General features: G+C 39.1%; 1 protein-coding gene across 1 annotated transcript in view; it reads right to left on the reverse strand.

The window, feature by feature from the left end:
- Window positions 1-18,408, reverse strand: part of trps1 (trichorhinophalangeal syndrome I) — a 137,091-nt gene that overhangs the window by 66,727 nt on the left and 51,956 nt on the right. Inside the window, 1 exon segment of the mRNA XM_048201777.1 lies at window positions 17,069-17,708. Within this exon segment, the coding sequence (XP_048057734.1) occupies window positions 17,069-17,708 (640 nt within the window).

Here is an 18,408-nt window from a genome sequence, read left to right on the forward strand (position 1 = left end):
CCTTTGAGCACTGGGGTTTCTTTCATCTCTCAATCATCACAGGAGTCATAAAGTGGCCATTTTGAGTCTCAAAGTCAGTCTGTCTGTCTATCTGTCTGTCTGTGGATAAATCTCTTTGGTAAATAGCTCCGAGGCTTCGCTAAGGAATATAGTACGGATCAAAGAAGCCATGTCTTCCTGTATAAAAAGCCTAGGCCACAAGCTTGCTTGTTTGTCTAAAACAATTAAGGTCGTTATGAGGGGGTTTCTGACAAATAGCTACCAGCTGATAGTGCTTTGGCAAACTCAAGAGCAGGTCGGCGGGGTAGTAAAAAGCAGGGGGCCAGACCCTGAGACGGGGCTCTAAATTAATGATCGGTCAGGGTCCGAAGCCCGCCTAATCTTGGCCAATTGCTCCTTAATTACGTAAGGTGCTGCCAATTTGAACTGTCGAGCAAATCAGGATCAGCACGCATTCATCCCCCAGCCCTGAATCCTGATTGAGACTGGTCATTATTCGGACGGATCTCGTTTTCACACATGGAACCAATATGCCGGCCAGATGTTCATTTGCAGTCGGGTACAGAGCGCAACTACTCATCTACACGCAATGGCGGTTTCCCTCAATGCTATGGCTGTCATCTCACACCCTAGACAGGAGCGAAGGACATGAAAGAGGAGGAGGGAGAGACTGACGGAGAAAAAAAGTCTGGTAAATCCACTGTCAGGTCAATGACTTTTGTCGTGCATAGTTAAAACAGATGTCTCATTGCAGTCGGCCTGGCTCTGGAATTGGACCTCTGTGTTCAAACAAGCAAGCTCTGGTCAGTAAATCAAAAGCATATTCATATAAACATTCAAATTATGCAGTACCGTTTTTTCATCTCTATCATCTTCTTCTGTAGGTCATAAATAGCTCCGCTCAGAGTCAGTTTTCAGGCCCTGTCTGCATTATTAGGGCCGTTTCTTGCACCGTTCAATGTGCGAACCAGGTTTTTTGAATGACGCCGCATATACAATTGCTTGCTCATTAAATGAAGATATGATTTTTAGTGACGTATTGACAGTCCAAATTTAGATCTGCTCTTATTTTAAAGTAAGTTTATGGTTTAAATGCAATACATGATGGAGGAGGAAAGGTTTTTATGACGTCTTCAGGCTCTATCTGCCATATTAAAGTAGAAGGTCATGTGGTTTGCAGTGCTGTTATTTTTAACAAAAACTTAAGTTAAACTAAAGTTTTCGCACATTGAAATAAAGCCGAAACAAAATATAAATTTTAGCTGAAAAATGTAAACATAAAAAATTTAAATGACAATTAGACATTTAAGTTTAAATTGAAATTTTAAACTGAAACTGAAATTAAAATCATGGAGCCCTGCACATGACATGCAAGAAAAAAAAAAAAGTAAATAGTGTGCACGATATACAACTTTGTTCCCTCGATTTGCTAATTTGTGCGCACAGTTTACCGATTTGTTCCCTCAATTTAATAAATTGTGCGAACATTTTACTATTTAATTCCCTGGATTTACTAAAACCTGCACACAATATACTATTTCGTTTCCATGATTTTCTAAATTGTGTGAAAGTTTTACTATTTAGTTCCCTCGATTTGCTAATTCATGCGCACGATTTATCATTTAGTTTCCTTGATTTTCTAAATTTGGCGAACGTTTTACTACTTTGTTCCCTCTTTACTATTTAGATTTACTCATTCCCTCGATTTGCTAAATTGTGCAAATGTTTTACTTTCGTTCCCTCGATTTGCTAATTCGTGCACACGATTTATCATTTAGTTTCCTTGATTTTCTAAATTTGGCGAACGTTTTACTACTTTGTTCCCTCTATTTGCTTATTCGTGCTCACGATTTACTCATTCGTTCCATCGATTTGCTAAATTGTGCAAATGTTTACTTTCGTTCCCTTGATTTGCTTTACTAAATCGTGCGCACAATTTACCATTTCGTTCCCTTGATTTTCTAAATTGTGCACACAAATTAGCAAATCGAGGGAATGAAATATATCGTGCACATTATTTACTTTTTTCCTTGCATGTCATGTGCGGGGCTCCGTAACTTTCATTTCAGTTTTAGTTTTAAATTTCAATTTAAACTAATTGTCATGTAAGTTTTTTGTGCAGAAATACCAGTTACCGCTGCATTATTCAGGGTGGAGGAGGATGAAATGTGATGGAGAGTGGGTGAACGAGGGGTTTCCACCAAGGGAATCAAGTGGAATCAGGACAGATTAGACGCAGATCACGACCACCCCACCCCAAAACCAGATGTTTGAACAGAGAGGGATTTTTACATTTGATTATTTCATCCCCCACACCCCATCTCAACCTTTTAGACATAAATTCAACAAGATATATTTCAAAAAAAAAAAAAAAAAAAAAAAGCATCGGAAACATATCCATCATGAGGCTGCAGAATGTAATGAATGATTCATATCAAAAAACAGCGCATTACACAAATAAAGAATAAAAATAACCCTAACCGTCATCCTGTCAGTGAACAAATTACGCTCGTCAACGACATATTGGGCGTGCTCGTGTTTTGCATGGCATCTCCGAACCCTCTCATTTTAAATTTCGCTTGGGTTCAAATGTAAATAACATCGCGAGGAGGTGGGGTTCGGGGGGTATGGCTGGCAAAGTTTTATTATCACTGACATTTATTATCATTATAAAGGTTTTGGTGAATGAAAGCAGACGTGGGTGGTAAGGAGGCAGGTTTCCGGCACTATTTAACAAGGTGATTCGGTGCAGCTGTGGCTGGAACGTTTGAAGGGTGGGCGCACAAAACAGTGAACACAGTCCAACCTGCTACCACATCTAGCAATATAAAGAGAACCAGGCTTTCATTAGAAAGATAGTTTCACATAACATCAGGTTTTGATAACAATGCAGTACAAAAACCCTTTCTTCATGGCGTAAATGTTACCGAATATAAGCTAAGCGAGGCGTGTGACCAAACATAACAGAAGGTGCGGTGTACTTGACATAAGTGCCATTCAGACTCAAAGTCGATAAATTAATCGCTCACTAAAAACGGCATGGAAATTCACATGGCGTAAGGAACCAACGCTGAGCAAACATGTTATGAGAGCAGCTGGCCGTAACTGAAAGGACTTGATTTAGGATGGTGGAGAAGGATGTAATCATTGCAGACAGACACATGAGTGAATTACCGCCGATTATGTCTTGCTTCAACTTTAAACACAATCTGACCATTATGGGCCACGGAACAGCAAACTTTGCTCACAACCTCGCCATCCTTTCCATTCTACCTCCTCCTGCCCAGGGCGGCCAAACCCCAGAAACAGGACGAATACACAAACGCACACGGGCCGGCTGACTGCACAAGGGTGTCAGTTTGTTTCTGCAGCAGTCAAATTTCCCATCATTCCATAGACAAAAATAAACAGGGGCGTCCTGGAAGACTGTTGAAACGGCTCAGTGTATTCCGCCCCCTCAGACGGTGAGGTCATGCACGGCTCGCAAACCGTAGACTGCAGCAGGTAGTCACACTGCCTCCCTTTTTTTTTTTCTTCCCTCCCGTCCTCGCTCATAAAATGTGGCACTCTGTTACAGAATTCGTCTGCGAGATGCGGAGGAAGTTTTTCCATTTCCTGTCTGAGCAGCATTAGCACGGTTCTAGAACACAAATGGACGGGAAACATAAACGCACACTCATATTCGATGACAAACAAACACTGAAATAAACAGAAAACTTGCTGAGAACGGCAATTGAAGAACAAAAGTCTCAATATTTTCTGCGTAAGCAGATGATTCAACCCATAAACCCAAAACGACTGGAGCCAAAGCAGTGGAAGTGCTGTTGAAGATTGATGCGGAGGCGGAGGTGAGGAAGAGTTGGGGCTGCTCGATTAATAATAATCACAATAACAATTTTTGGTCAATCACGATTATTGGTGGGCGATATGATCAAAGTCTTATTTCATGTTACGAGTCATTTTAAAGGGGTCCTTGATTATGATTTCACTTTTTTAACTTTAGTTAGTGTGTAATGTTGCTGTTTGAGCATAAACAACATCTGCAAAGTTACAACGCTCAAAGTTAAATGCAATAAGAACTACAACAAATGGCTGGTAGGGACTACAACAAGCTTCTTCCCAGGTTGGTGACATCACAAACCCTAAAATTGACATAAACCCCGCCCCCGAGAACACACAACAAAGGGGGCGGGGCCATGTTGGGCTGCTTTAGAGTTGTTGTAGTAGAGTGTTTTTGCCATGCTGTCATTTTACGCCAGACTGCTTCACAAACAAGGGTCAATTCAACACTGGATTTGCACAAAAGATTAACATGACGGCACATGCTAGTTGATGAGTTGAATCAACTCCACAGCAACTACATAAATGTATCCACTAATCATTCAGAAACGTCTAAAAGTTGTAACTTCTTCCTGAGTCTCTCCATCAGTGTCAACTCCGGTTTGAACAATGTAAGGCTGAACACCGTCGTCATTTTGTCTGCGTGAGATTCTCCAGCTTTGTTGTTGTTGAGCAACCGAAGCGCGAGCTGTTGTTTGATTAGCATTAATGACAGACAGCAGCAGGTTTATTAGGCTGCTGTCACTTTAAGAGCTAATGCACGGATCCAATATACTGTTACACACACGTTTTCTTTAGCAACTGTGTAACCCACTGTGTTTACGTGAATACTCTTCAAAAAGGCATATTGACATTATTTTAAGGCGTTTAGGCGCGTATCCAAGGCCCATTTGCTGATCATGCACACAGAAAGCCGCCCGTGGAACTGCTCTTTCGTGGTTTAATGCGCTCTTAGTAACACTGTCAAACAAGTCCTGTCGTTTAGCAACAGTAGACTGCATTTTACAACACTCACTTATTTGGCTGATTTGGATGTTAAGTTTGGGCTTTTATGGAGGAACGAAAGCGCACCGCTGTGAAGGATAAATGCGCTGAACGGAATGCAGCAGCAGCAGCACGATAATAATTTTACCTCAATTATCTTGTTTTCCATAATCGTTGGAAGCCAAAATCGAAAATCAATTACGATTAATCTCACAGCCCTAGGAAGGGCTGTGTGTATTATCCTCAAATCAAACTTCACTGCAGCACTCGCCTTCCTCTACATGACCAGAAAAGGGCACCGGGGGACAATCAGTGCAAAATATTGCAAGTGCATTGTGAAGTGTTCATTAAAAAGCACAGAAATATCGAGAGAAGATAATGAGGGATCTTCCTTAAAAGAAAAAGAAAAAGTTTGACACTCTAATTAGCTTCTCTGAGAAAAAAATGCACAAAGAGAATCGGCTCCGTTTTAGTAAAAAAACAGTCTCTTAAGTACTCAGTCTTTTGGTACAGCCTGTTCTCTGCCTCCTCTCTTCTGGCCAGCGGATTGTCATTCCGTTGCATCTCGCCCAGAACTCTGATCCACTCAGCACTGACCGATGAGGAAATTATCGCCTAAGAGCCGGTGCCGCTGATACAGCTAAAAGAATGTTAAAGTAATGAGATGTGGGGAGGAATTTGTGATTAGAGCTCACTGATCTATATAAGCCATTACTTATTATCACCAAAGGAAAATAACCTTGGTCATCTTTCTGCCAGTGATGCCGACTTCCTGAAAGGGCAACCTTCCTATAATCCTGCCAAGCTTCCATTCTGCTAGGAACAACTGGGCATAGAAAGCATAGCCCAGTTAAATTAGATGGAAGGACTGTGTGCTATTGGTAACCAGCTCATGTTGTGGAGAATACATTCTTGAAAATGATCTACAACAATGTATTTTATTGGCAAGATATAGACACACAAAGATAAACAACACTGTGCTGTGCTTCTAATCTTTTGAGGTAAATTGCAAGCTTCCATGCCCTCTCGAGTTGGTAACCCACAATTTTGTGGCATAAAAACCAGCAGTGTTACAGGAATCTGTAGCAAGAATAAGGCACACTTTGATTTCTCAACTGTGCTGGTAGATGCACCGGGGACGCGATTATCGCACTTAAACAAGGAAAGATTTTCATGATATGTCTCCTTTAATATTTAGTTTGACCTTCTGGGGTGCACGATCAGCATTTTGTAAAGGTTAAGCACCTCATTTCACTGACCATTTGTTGAAAAAGAAAAAGGCCCTATTTTGTACCTTCATGGAAAGTGTCCTGTTTGCCAGGTTGGTCTGGAGATTCTCCCTGTATCCTGTGGTGAGTACTCTAAACAGACAGAGAGTAAAAAAATAAAAAAGGAAAAGAGAAAAGAAAAGATGTTCTGCTGTGAATTTCAGCCGAAGGATCATGAGAGGTCATGCAGGGAGGGCATGGCTGAAGAAAAAGATTAGAGGGCCTGGTCATTTGTAAAATGTCATCAGTAATTACAGACTTATGATAATGATGATCAGCAGAAAAGATAATTTATCATTTGCCTATTTTTTTCTTCTCGTCAGGAAACAGCCCCACCCATCCCATTCATCTGCACCGGTGAGGTGGAACTACGTCTCTGTAATATTCCTCCTCAGGACTGGCTTCACACCATTACAAAGAGGATGGAGGAAAAGAAAAACAGAAGGCTATAGAGAAGAAAATGAAACACATTAAGGAAGAAATCCCGATGGAAATTCAATACATTGGAGTCCCAGAAATATACAGTGCGGCTTATCAAAGCAGCTGTCACTAAATATAATTTGAGGCAGCGAGCGGAAATGTAAACGATGGCAGACCTAATGAATTTCATTTCAGGCCTGCCCAAAGTAGACGTAGTGTTTATCACAAGCCTTTCTCCTCGCAATGACTCATTTACGCTGTGCTTGCATTTACTCGCACTTCGAGGCCTGAGAACCTTTGGCAGTAAATTGAGTGCTATGCTTAAAGAACTTAGGGTGTATTTGTCACATAATAAATACACAAAGTGGAAACAAAATGCAAAGAGATTTCTCTACACTAGAGAGCTAGGCAAAGCTGGAGAAGATACAGGTGTTTGCAGGGAATAAGCAATACAGTAAAAAAAAACAATGCTAGTTTAACTAGTACTGAGGTTTACACCGATAACAATTTATTAATATAATAATATTATTAATGCATTAATTAAATTCAAGCATTTTCATATTTAAAAAGTGCTAGTTTTCAAAATATGTGCTGATATTCAGATTAAAATCGCAACTGCAGAATGATATTACTTTTATACAACTGTTCAACCACACACATACACACAAAAGTCAAAATTGAGTACTTTTTCAATGTTGCCAATTGCTTTGAAACCAAAATGGTTGCAAACAAAGCCACAGCAGAATTAACCATTGCAAGCAACACGCAGTAGTGATGCTAATGAACAAATCAGATGAATGAATGATTCAATGACTCACTCATAAATACAGTCCCTATTTTCATTCCCAAATAAATCAGTATTGTTGACTCAATGATTCAATGACTCACTTACTTTTAGGGCCCTATAATACACCCGGCGCAATGCGAGGCAAGGCGCAGCGCAAGTGTGTTTGCTAGTTTGCGTCCGGCGCCGTTCGCGTTTTCCCGTTCAGCGCCACGTCCTTAAATTAGTAAATGCATTTGCGCCAGTTAGTGCGCCCATGGGCGTTCTAGTCTAAAAAAGAGGTGTGTTCAGGCGCATTGCCGGCGCATTGTTATTTTAAGGAACTGAAAATAGACTGCGGCAACTTAAACCTGGTCTAAAGTCAATGGCGCAATATTTTTTTGTTAGAGCGCGTTGGTAGAAACTGCGCCTCTGGGCGCGTCCACAGTGCGCGTTGACTTTGCTTATTACACACAGGGATGCGCATCACACAAACATACCAAATATTAAAAACAAAAGGATTACAGTGTAAAAGAATATTATTGTGTAGGCTACATAAATATAAAAATGTAATGATGAATAGTCATTGCGTGTATTAGAATTAGGCTACCTATTTTCAATTCAGCCTATTACTACTTATAATGATGAACGAAATTGGCTAATTAATTGAACAATCGTGCCCATACACACACATATATATTAACTGACTTTAACTTCGCGCATGAGCAGATCGGTTTCTTCGCTTGAAAAGCATTCAGCTTTTCCGCCAACAAATTCCGCCATGTAAATAGCAATCCGCCATGGCGCGAGCGCATCTCGCTCTTAAAGGGAATGGGAGATGACACTCTGATTGGTTTACTGAACGTTACGCCCATTACTCATTAAGAGAATAGGGACAACCCATTTCAAAAATGCGCCCCGGCGCACGGACCGTTTTTCCGTCGTTAAAATAGCAAAAGTGGATTTGGACACGCCCTGAGTGCACCTGCGCCGTGCGCTTTACACTTTGCATTTAGAGCGTTAAAATAGGGCCCTTAGACTCTTTTCACCACCTACTGGTGTAAAAAATCATTAAAATAATTATAATGTAGGTAATAAGGCTTGTGTGTTAAAACGCATATTATTACCAATAGCTAAAATAAAGGGTGAATACTAGTCAGCAAAATTAGGCATTAAAACAATAATACAATAGAGTCATTTTTTTTTTCAACCAATGTTACAATCGCTCCAGCTTATTCCTATTCCTATTAAATCTGATATTAAAATGTAGTCCTGCTTAATGTAAAAATGATTATCGTTCTTCTACTTTTAGCATGTTGTTTTACCATCTTAAAAAACAAGACCGCTCTCCTGTGCACAGTATGCAAACAAGCCTTTAATCCAGATCCATATGCAACATAAATATGCAAAACAGTAAAAACTAATAGATCCCTAATGAAGAGCATGCTTGTTGCAATCAAGGCTGTTTCTAAGCTACAATCCCTCTTTGATACTCAGAGGGTAATCGTGCATTCAGAGGCATGTGGACATGATGTGCTGGGAGAAATGAATTGTTGGTTCCATTGGTTTTGTGCAGGTGCAGAGAAATCTGACTGAGAGAAATGAATTGGTATTTTGGGGATCAGCAGGAGAACAGACATCGGTTGCTCGGTCATTCTCACCTGGAGAGGCTGAAAAACTCGGGGGCTGGAGACAGCATGCCTGGCGAGGGGCTGAGATGGGCGGACTGGGTGACGCTTCTCTACATTTTGCTCCCAGATCTGCACGAAGGGGTTGCCGCATCAGCATGATACCCAGAGAGAAGCCTTACGTTGCAGAAATGGCAGTGAAAGACGAGGAAGGGAGGGAGGGAGGGAGGGAGGGAAACCATCTGTCTGCAGAGCGATGCAAAGCACCTCACCTTCCTCACCTGTGCCACCAGATTAACCAAACCCTCTGATATCTGCCACTCTATGTCATGAATATAGCAAAACACAGCCATTAATTTAATTCTCCCACATGCATCCACACAATAGAGGTAAAAAAATCGATACATTTAACTATTTTTTTATGCTTTTGAAATCGATTTTATTTCACAATTGATATAATACATATTCAATTGCCACAACCTACTTGCATAACAATGCAACCTGAATTGAAGTAGCTGAAAAAGTCTATTTATAGTAATCAAAGCCTTCAGTATATGGCATTACAATGTAAAATTATGCCACTAAACCTATATGTATATGGTCAAACCAAATAAAAAATACAATGATGCAGATTTCAGTCATAATGCCCAAAACTAATTCTATTGTACATTTTATTACCACTTATTATGAGTGCAAGGATTTGAAACCTGCTGGGTAGTTTTTATTTAACTCAACTATTGTTTAAAAATGACTACATGGTTGGCTTAAAATGAACCCAAAATAGGTTGGAAAAACAACCCAGTCACTGGGTTTGTCCATTTTCAACAACTTGGGTTGTTTTTAAACCAGCATTTTATAGTGTATTTTTCATTAAACTTATTAATTTATTAAAAATATTAATAAATGTTAATTTCCAACATACTTTGAGTTGATTTTAAGCGATAAATACAGCATTTTTTAAACAATAGTTGACTACCCAGCACAACCCATAACAAAACAACCCATTTGCTGGGTTTGTCCATTTTCAATCCAACTTGGGTTGTTTTTAACCCAGCATTTTTTTTAAGAGTGTAATATCTATTCAGGAGATAAGCGTATCATCCCACATGATAGCTCCTCAAACATCATCCTCACAGAACAGGTTTGGTAAACCTGGTTAGAGAAGAAGACGCCTGTCCCTTGGGTAAAACAGCAGCTGTTGTGGATCTCGTCTTTGTGTGCATCACCTGCCTGTCGCATCCCGCAAGGTAATCACGCATTTGCAAGCTGCCAAGCGCGGCTGTGTTGTGAGTTTGTTAGAGGACTCTGGCTCTTCCCCCGATCCATCACTCCCGCATACGAGCTTGCTGTTGCACCACAACCCAGATGAGGGTCTTTGGGTGCGTTTCTGTACCACCGTCACCTCCTAAATCCTGAAGCCTGGCACCTGACACTTGGATTCGGCAGACTAATAGGTAAGCCGTCTCTTCATTATGCTGCAAAGTGAAGCCAATCAGCAGCTACACAGACTCCTTCTCCTTTCATCCCTCTCTCCACCGCGTTCCCTCTCCCGCTGTCTATCTGCACGGCATATTTAACGTGAACTAAATGCTTGCCTGAACTTAGCTGAACTACAACCCGAGGAGGTGGGCGAAGAGGAGGTGGGCATGTGAAAAAGGAAGGGAGAAAACAGCGAATGTCACCTTCCTCAAAGGCCGGTTAATCCGACACGGCGCACAAATTAAATGGCAGATTGTATTCGTTAAGGAACAAAAAGGGGCTCCTGTCTCTTTGATGTGGGCCAGGCGGTGCTGGACGCTGGAATCCGCAGCCAGGCTTGGTGTCAGATTGGGATCAAACATGGCCACACTCACATCTAAATAGAAATCTGCGATGGAAAAAGTTCCAGGGAAGGTGACCACACATGAAGAGAAACAAAAGGAAACAGAGGAAAAAAAAAAAAAAAAAAAACGAGCTGAGAGCCAGAAGTTTGGCTTCACATGCCTGAAGCAACAGTTTTAGGACTAATTTATAATATAATATAATATAATATAATATAATATAATATAATATAATATAATATAATATAATATAATATAATATAATATAATACTATAATATAATATAATAATGCTTTTAGGAGTCATAAAATAAAAAAAAATAAAAAAAAATAAAATAAAATAAAATAAAAATCTTTGGTAAAACATCTACTATAATATATATAAATGTAAATGTAAATAAATGTAAAACTACTTGTTTGTCTGGCAAATGGCACCTGGAGGAAAAGCCTGTTTTGGAAAAAGTAATTATCTGTACAATTTTATTTGGTACCAATAGTGCAGAGTTCAGCTAAATTCTTATATAATTCTTTGTAAACACAGAGAGGATTCCATCTCTGAAGTACGCTATTCACTCCTTGGTGTATAATTATTTTAACAAAAATTTTAATATTTTTCCCAACAAGTAATCCTCACATCTGCTGACTCCTGGCGGTTTAAAAAAAGTCAAAATAATCAAATAATAAAAAAAAGGGTAAGAAAGGTTAGCCCAACACAAATCACATCAATAACTATTCTAGAGATCCTCATGCAAAACTAGCATTTTCAGAGCTACAAAGACAGAGGGTTAAGTTTGGAAAGTAGTAAAAAAATCCCACTGGGAGCAAAGTTCAGTACGATCAGCAGGGTTGTGGCTGGAGGCTTAATTAGGTAATAACAATAGGACTATCTTTAGAGATATTGAAGTTCACTAAGAGGCAACATAAAAGGATAACCGCATGATTAGTCTTCACAGATGAAAAAACATATCCGTTTGCTCCAGGGGTTGACCGACGCCAGCACCAAGCACAGCAGGAATATCAATCTGGGGCAATTAACGTGACCCGCAACTGGCAGGAGGTCAACTGCAAAAAACAGTGTCGCTTTTGAACACAACCCTAAACAATGATTGTGTGGCAGGGTGCAGCCACAATGCACCGGAGGGGTTAATTGCTGATCGCTGGACATGCTAGAGAAGGCGCCAGCAGGCAGATTCTGGGTAGCATGCAGGAGAACACTGGACCAGGAGTAATGAGCTCTGGCATGAGGCGACGCCGGTAACGGGCCAGCAGGCCGAACACTGCCACAGGGGGAGAACGGCTCTCTATGGGTGTGCTGCAAGACTAGAGGAAGATGGGATTTAGAGTCACTGACTGTTTAAGGGCAAACCGGGCACTTCAAATAGGGAGGCATGTTGTTTTATAACAATGCTAGACATCAGAAAAAAAAATAGTGAACTGTGAACAGTGAACTTTCACTGTCTTAACATGAACGTATTGATGTAAATATATAATAAAATGACAAAAGCACATTACAAAATTACTAAAAATACAAGATGTAATATGAGTATCATGTGTCTCCAGAATGTGTCTGTGAAGTTTCAGCTCAAAATACCCCACAGATCATTTATTATAGCTTGTCAAATATTTGGGTGTGAGCAAAAACACGCCGTTTTTGTGTGTGTCCCTTTAAATGCAAATGAGCTGCTGCTCCCTGCCCCCTTTCCAGAAGAGGGCGGAGCTTTAACAGCTCAACAACAACAAAGCTGGAGAATCTCACGCAGCCAAAATGACGACGTGTTCAGCCTTACATTGTTCAAACCGGAGTCGACACTGATGGAGAGACTCAGGAAGAAGTTTTAGAATGAAACTGGACGTTTCTGAATGGTTAGTGGATAAATTTATGTAGTTGCTGTGGAGTTGATTCAACTCATCCACTAGCATGTGCCGTCATGTTCATCTTTTGTGCAAATCCAGCGTTGAATTGACCCTCGTTTGTGGCGTAAAATGAACAACACTCTACTACAACAACTCTTCATCTTCTCTAAAGCAGCCCAACATGGCCTCGCCCCCTTTGTTTAGTGTTCTCGTGGGCGGGGTTTATGTAAATTTTAGGGTTTGTGATGTCACCAACCTGGGAAGACGCTCGTTGTAGTCCCTACCATCCATTTGTTGTAGTTCTTATTGCATTGAACTTTGAGCGTCATAACGTTGCAGATGTTGTTTATGTTCAAACAGCAACATTACACACTAACTAAAGTTAAAAAAGTGAAATCATAATCAAGGACCCCTTTAAACTAAAATGCAATGGTTTCTATAGCCCATAAACGACAGAAAATGATACATGATACCAAGTTCTTCTCCAAAACAAAAGTTGGCATCCAGACCATCTGCATTATTGCTCAATGATTCATCATTGATGGAAAATTACGCTAATCTGAAGTTGAAGGTTTGCCCAATGTAGATCAAATCAACAACTCTTCTGGAGAGAGTCACTTTTGATCTTTAATAAAATAAAATAAAAATGCATATATATAAAAAATTATTTTTCATTTTCAAATGCACATTCAAAAGTACACATGTAGCATAAAATAAACTCAAAACTATGGAGAAAAAACAAACAGTTTATCCCACTCTATCTACTTTTACAAAGTTGTGGTAACTTAGTCACTAAGTGGGAGGATGAAATTGTAGGCGATGCAGGTCTTTTTTTTCCCCTTAATTAATGCAACCGACTAATAAAATTTAGCCAAAGGCTGTTTCACTGTTACAAGTTCAGATATCTTCTTTTTTTCTCTCTCTCTCAATTTTTCTCCCACAAAGAGACAGTAGATCAATGTTTACGTCACTAAACAGGCATCCTTTATCAAATATGCAACAAAAACCAAGAATAGCATGAAAGAAAGAAGTTCCCCAGTGTCTAAAAGCACCTCCCAAGCCAAACCTCTCCGTCTCAGAGCCCTGAAACAGGTCTGTGTGTGAGCTCTGGGTTCTTCAGGTTCTTTGCCGAGGAACCCCTCCCTGGCTGAGCCGGGTTTCATAATACGATAGATGACTCACACGCCAAGTCATGGTAACTCAAAAAATATTGTGACGGACTTCAGATCCCTTCTGAGTCCCATTAAGCCCTAGCAGTCCCAAAAAATGTTCTGATTCAACATTTCCTGAGGGCTAGAGCGAGGCCTCCACCTCCACCCCGAAGCTTTCACACACTCGCTGACACGCCTAGCCTAATGACTTAACCACCGAGCGTACCACGCCCGGCCCTCTCTCCTGCCAACCCTTTTCCAGAACCATCCAGGGAAGACGTACAACTCGCAAAACCCATTCCCGTTCCCCTTCCTTTTCTTTTTTTGGGCCAACGCGTTACATCAGACAGTGATGCCTTTTGGACTGGAGAAGCACAGGAAGGAACGATTCCCAGCAGGGGCCTCTTGTTAAAACGCAGACAAACAAGGAGGCTAGCCAGCGGAAATGATGTCAGAAAGTTGCGGGGGAGACACTCCTTCCTCTCGCCGTCAGCCGGCGTGGAGATCAAAGACGAACGGGGAGCTTTAACGCACACATAAATATACACAATACGTCGCCGAGCTGCTGAATCCACACCATCGTGCGACCTTGGGCTTGCAGAAAGACATTTAACCGCAGCCCAATTCTGCTCGAAATGTCAGACAGTGAATACATTACACAAAAAAGCCTTTGTAGAACTCTTGTTTTCACTAGCTGTGCATCTTTAAGCAGTCTCCATCTGACACTTTCCTGCTCACCTTTAACAACTGCGCTACTCATATCACTGTGACACTGAAGACATAATACGTCCTGATTTTTATAGCCTCACAACACATGCTTCTGTGCAGCTGTGTCAGATTCACCATGTCATATGGGAAACACAAAGACATTGTGTACAGGTCATTGTGTTACGCTCGCTGTAACCAACACGCATTTCATGACATGTCTTCATCTTCTGACACTGATGCGGAAGGGAACCGACAGGACTTTTCAACCAGATTTGCATGTTCTGAATGAAATAATTATTGCTTGCAAGGCTGCAAATGAATATTTAAATATACTGAATCATATGCGATGCGCTTTAACAATGTCATGATACTCAGCGTATGGTAAATATATAAGGACGACAAGACCAATCACAATTCAAGTATGCAAATATTGCGATGATTTCAATGAACGCTGAACATTCCATTTTTTTAAATTTTAATCTTAAAGTTTATGGTCAAAAAGTCTAAAAGAGGGCATGAAATTGTATTCGAAGATTAAAGAGAGTCTGCACATAAAATAAAGTTCAATATAGGCTTAGGATAAATGTTCTGACCAGAATTTGTGAGTGATATCAATACAGTGCTGTATATGGTAGCGGCATCTCTTAGATGAGCTATTTAACTGAAATGAGCCTCCAGACCAGATTAGGTAAAGCACTGCTTCCTCACAAGACCTATCGGTCATAATTTCCATCATTGAGGTGTGCAGTCAACGCCAGCTGGAATTTGTCACCTGTGAATCCAGAGACTTGTTACCTTGTTGCAACGCCTTATTATATCTTTCCATCAGATTTGAGTATATAGTCCATTACCCAAAGCTCAGAGAAGGTATATGTTCCAGTTTGTTGTTTTGTTTGTCTCTTGCAGTTGAGGACCTCCATGGCTCTGTTATTGTGTCTGCAGCTCTCTGGGTAACTGGCTCAATTACTTTGGCCAGGCTTTTAAGCTGCAGAGGGTCTCTGCACATACTGACTTCATTAAAAGTCAGCTAAAGTCAGGCAAGTAAGGATGATCACACACACAAATAAACAACTTAAGCTTAACAACGTTACCACCCAAGCAGGCTGCTCAGTATGATAGGCACAGAGAAGCGATTGATAAGTCTGTACTGTCATGGACACTGCTCCTCCATCTTAACAGAAACCCTGGCAGATGTTCTCAGGTCAGAGCTCAAAAACAAGGATGACCAGAGTGAGAGAGATTCAGAACGGGTCAATGCTGTGCAGTCAATACATCTCACATGTGTAAATCATATACTCTTATTAAACTCTTTGTAGTAATTTCTTGTGCAGAAAACACAACCAATCAAAAATATATATTTTTTTTTTCTCATGTAGATAAAATGTTGCTGAAATATGTATTTTTTAAAATAAATTATTAAATTCAAAAATATAAAAATTATTAAAAAAATAAAAAATATGCATTTAATAATACAAAACAACAACAATAATAAGATAATATTATAATAAATTTCTAAATTTTATATAAAGCCTATTTTAAATAAAACATTCAATTAAAAAAATTATTATTATTATTATTATTATTATTATTATTATTATTATTATTCATTATTAAATATTTGTATAATTCTATTTTAAATAAAATATTAAATAAAAATAAAAAAATCTGTTTTTATAAATAATAATAATAATACTTATTATTTTTAAAAATTGATTGTATTATAGATTAGTTTTTATATAATTCTATTTTAAATAAAATATTAAATTTAAAAATATAAAATAAAATATAAAAATAAAAATATATTTTAAAATTAATAATAATAATTATTATTATTAAAAAAGAATGTATTATATTACTGTACGTTATTAGATTTTTACATAATCATATTTTTAATAAAATATTAAATGCAAAAATATAACTAAAATATAAACTAAAAATCTGTTTTTAAAATGAATAATTATTATTATAAAAACTAATGTATTGTATTGTTATTAAACATTACATTTTTATATAATTATATTTTAAATAAAATATTAAATGTAAAAATATAAAATATAAAAATCTATTTTTAAAATTAATAATAATTATTATTATTAAAAAATAATGTCTTATATTACTATACATTATCATATTTTATATAATCATATTTTAAATAAAATATTAAATGTAAAAATATAAATAAAATATAAAATAAAAATCTGTTTATAAAATTAATACAAATAATAATAATAATAATTATTATTATTATTAAAAATTATGTATTTTATTATTATTAACATTATTAGATTTTTATATAATTATATTTTAAAAAAATTAAATATAAAATATATATTTTTTTTAAAATTAATAATAATAAAAATTATCATTGTTATTATAATTATCGTTATTATTTTTATTATTATTATTATTATTGTATTTTTTTTTTTTTTTTTTTTACATTTTAGCAATATATGTATGTACGTACAAATTTTTTGCAGTGAGGCCAGTGAAAATATTGGCAGAGCAAGAAAAAAATCTATGGCAGCACAAAAAATAAATGTGGCTTGCAATAACTGGAAAGGAAATACATACATTTCTAAGAAGGTAAAAAATAGACATCCAAACCGATTGGACAGACATAAACCATCTCTTACCCGCAAAAGTGACTGAGACTCTTCCTTGGCACTTTTGCCCTCGGTAGAGGTTGGGTACTGCTGCCCGGCTTTCTCCGCACTGCTCGTTGGCGTCCCCGGCAGGTAGCCTTTAGCATCTGCGCTGAGGCTGAAGATCAGTCCCGATGAGTCTCTAATCATGGCCGCTCCCTTCTGCTGCTGCTGGTCTTTTACTCCCGCCGTCACAGCGTTCAGCAGACCCAGTGTGGCTTGGGGGAACGGGGCAGGGCTTCCCCTAAGAATCTCTCCTGCACGTTCTTTGGGCACCCACACCAGACTTTGCACGTGTTGCTCCCCTCCTCGGACACCTCCGCCAGCCGCAGGCCCCAGCGCTTCAAACCAGCCCTTCTCTTTCTCGTCCTGGGCCTCGCTCTTCACGCCCTCTGAGCCGGGAAGCGGCTCGGCTCGGCTGGCCTCTGGAGGCACCAGGCTATAGAGTTTCAGATCACCTTTGCTCTCCTCTTTGATGCGGAGGGTTGAAGGGGCAGAGCAGCCGTTCGCGGGAGCAGAGGCCGGATCCGTGGAGTCCTGGCAGTGGGCGGAGTTGAAGTGGTCCAGCAGCGCCGTGGTGTCCGTGGCAGTGAAACTACAATGCCGACAACGACAGCAGCCGTGAACTCTCCTGCAAAGAGGACAAGAGATGGTCTCAGAGATCATTTTTATCATTTTTAAAAGATCAGGAAACAGTCGTTTCACCCACATCCATGTTATCTGGCCTCTAGAGAGCCATCTAAGAGACAAAAAAACAAAACCACATCCTGATTACGTGTACTTTCTCCTTATCTGACGTCTCTGCCCCCCTGAGCTTGGTCTGAATCTCTGTAATGTTGTGTAATTACAGTTTAGTCAGCTATTTTCGTCTGCATAATGGCTCTTTGTTCTGTTCCAAATAAAGGAAACAAAGAGCTGCTCCGCAAAGCAACACTAAATGAACAGTCTGCAAACCTTTAGGTAAATGAATGCGACGTTCCCTCCAGAAACACCAATGATTTTCTATAAGCTTGCACTTCCTGTTGGAAATCGACTACTGTCAAAGTGACACCCCACCCAAAAACTATGTTTATTTTATATGCATGAGTAGATGTGCTTGGACAATGGCCATTCATTGATAGGTTTGGCTTTAAAGGCTAACCACACCGCAATGGAGTATTTACATAGAATGAGAGGTTTTGAAAGCAAAAAAAGTGCTTATTGTTGAAAGCTCAAGTTGGGGCAAATCATGTTATTAATATCTTTTTTCCAAGATCATCTGTAAATAAAAAAAAAAGCTCTCTTTTGCTGTTCTAACATGCTCATCATCAAGTATCAAGGGTTCAAAGGAT

Source organism: Megalobrama amblycephala, linkage group LG9 (assembly GCF_018812025.1).
Source record: "Megalobrama amblycephala isolate DHTTF-2021 linkage group LG9, ASM1881202v1, whole genome shotgun sequence".
NCBI lineage: Eukaryota > Metazoa > Chordata > Actinopteri > Cypriniformes > Xenocyprididae > Megalobrama > Megalobrama amblycephala.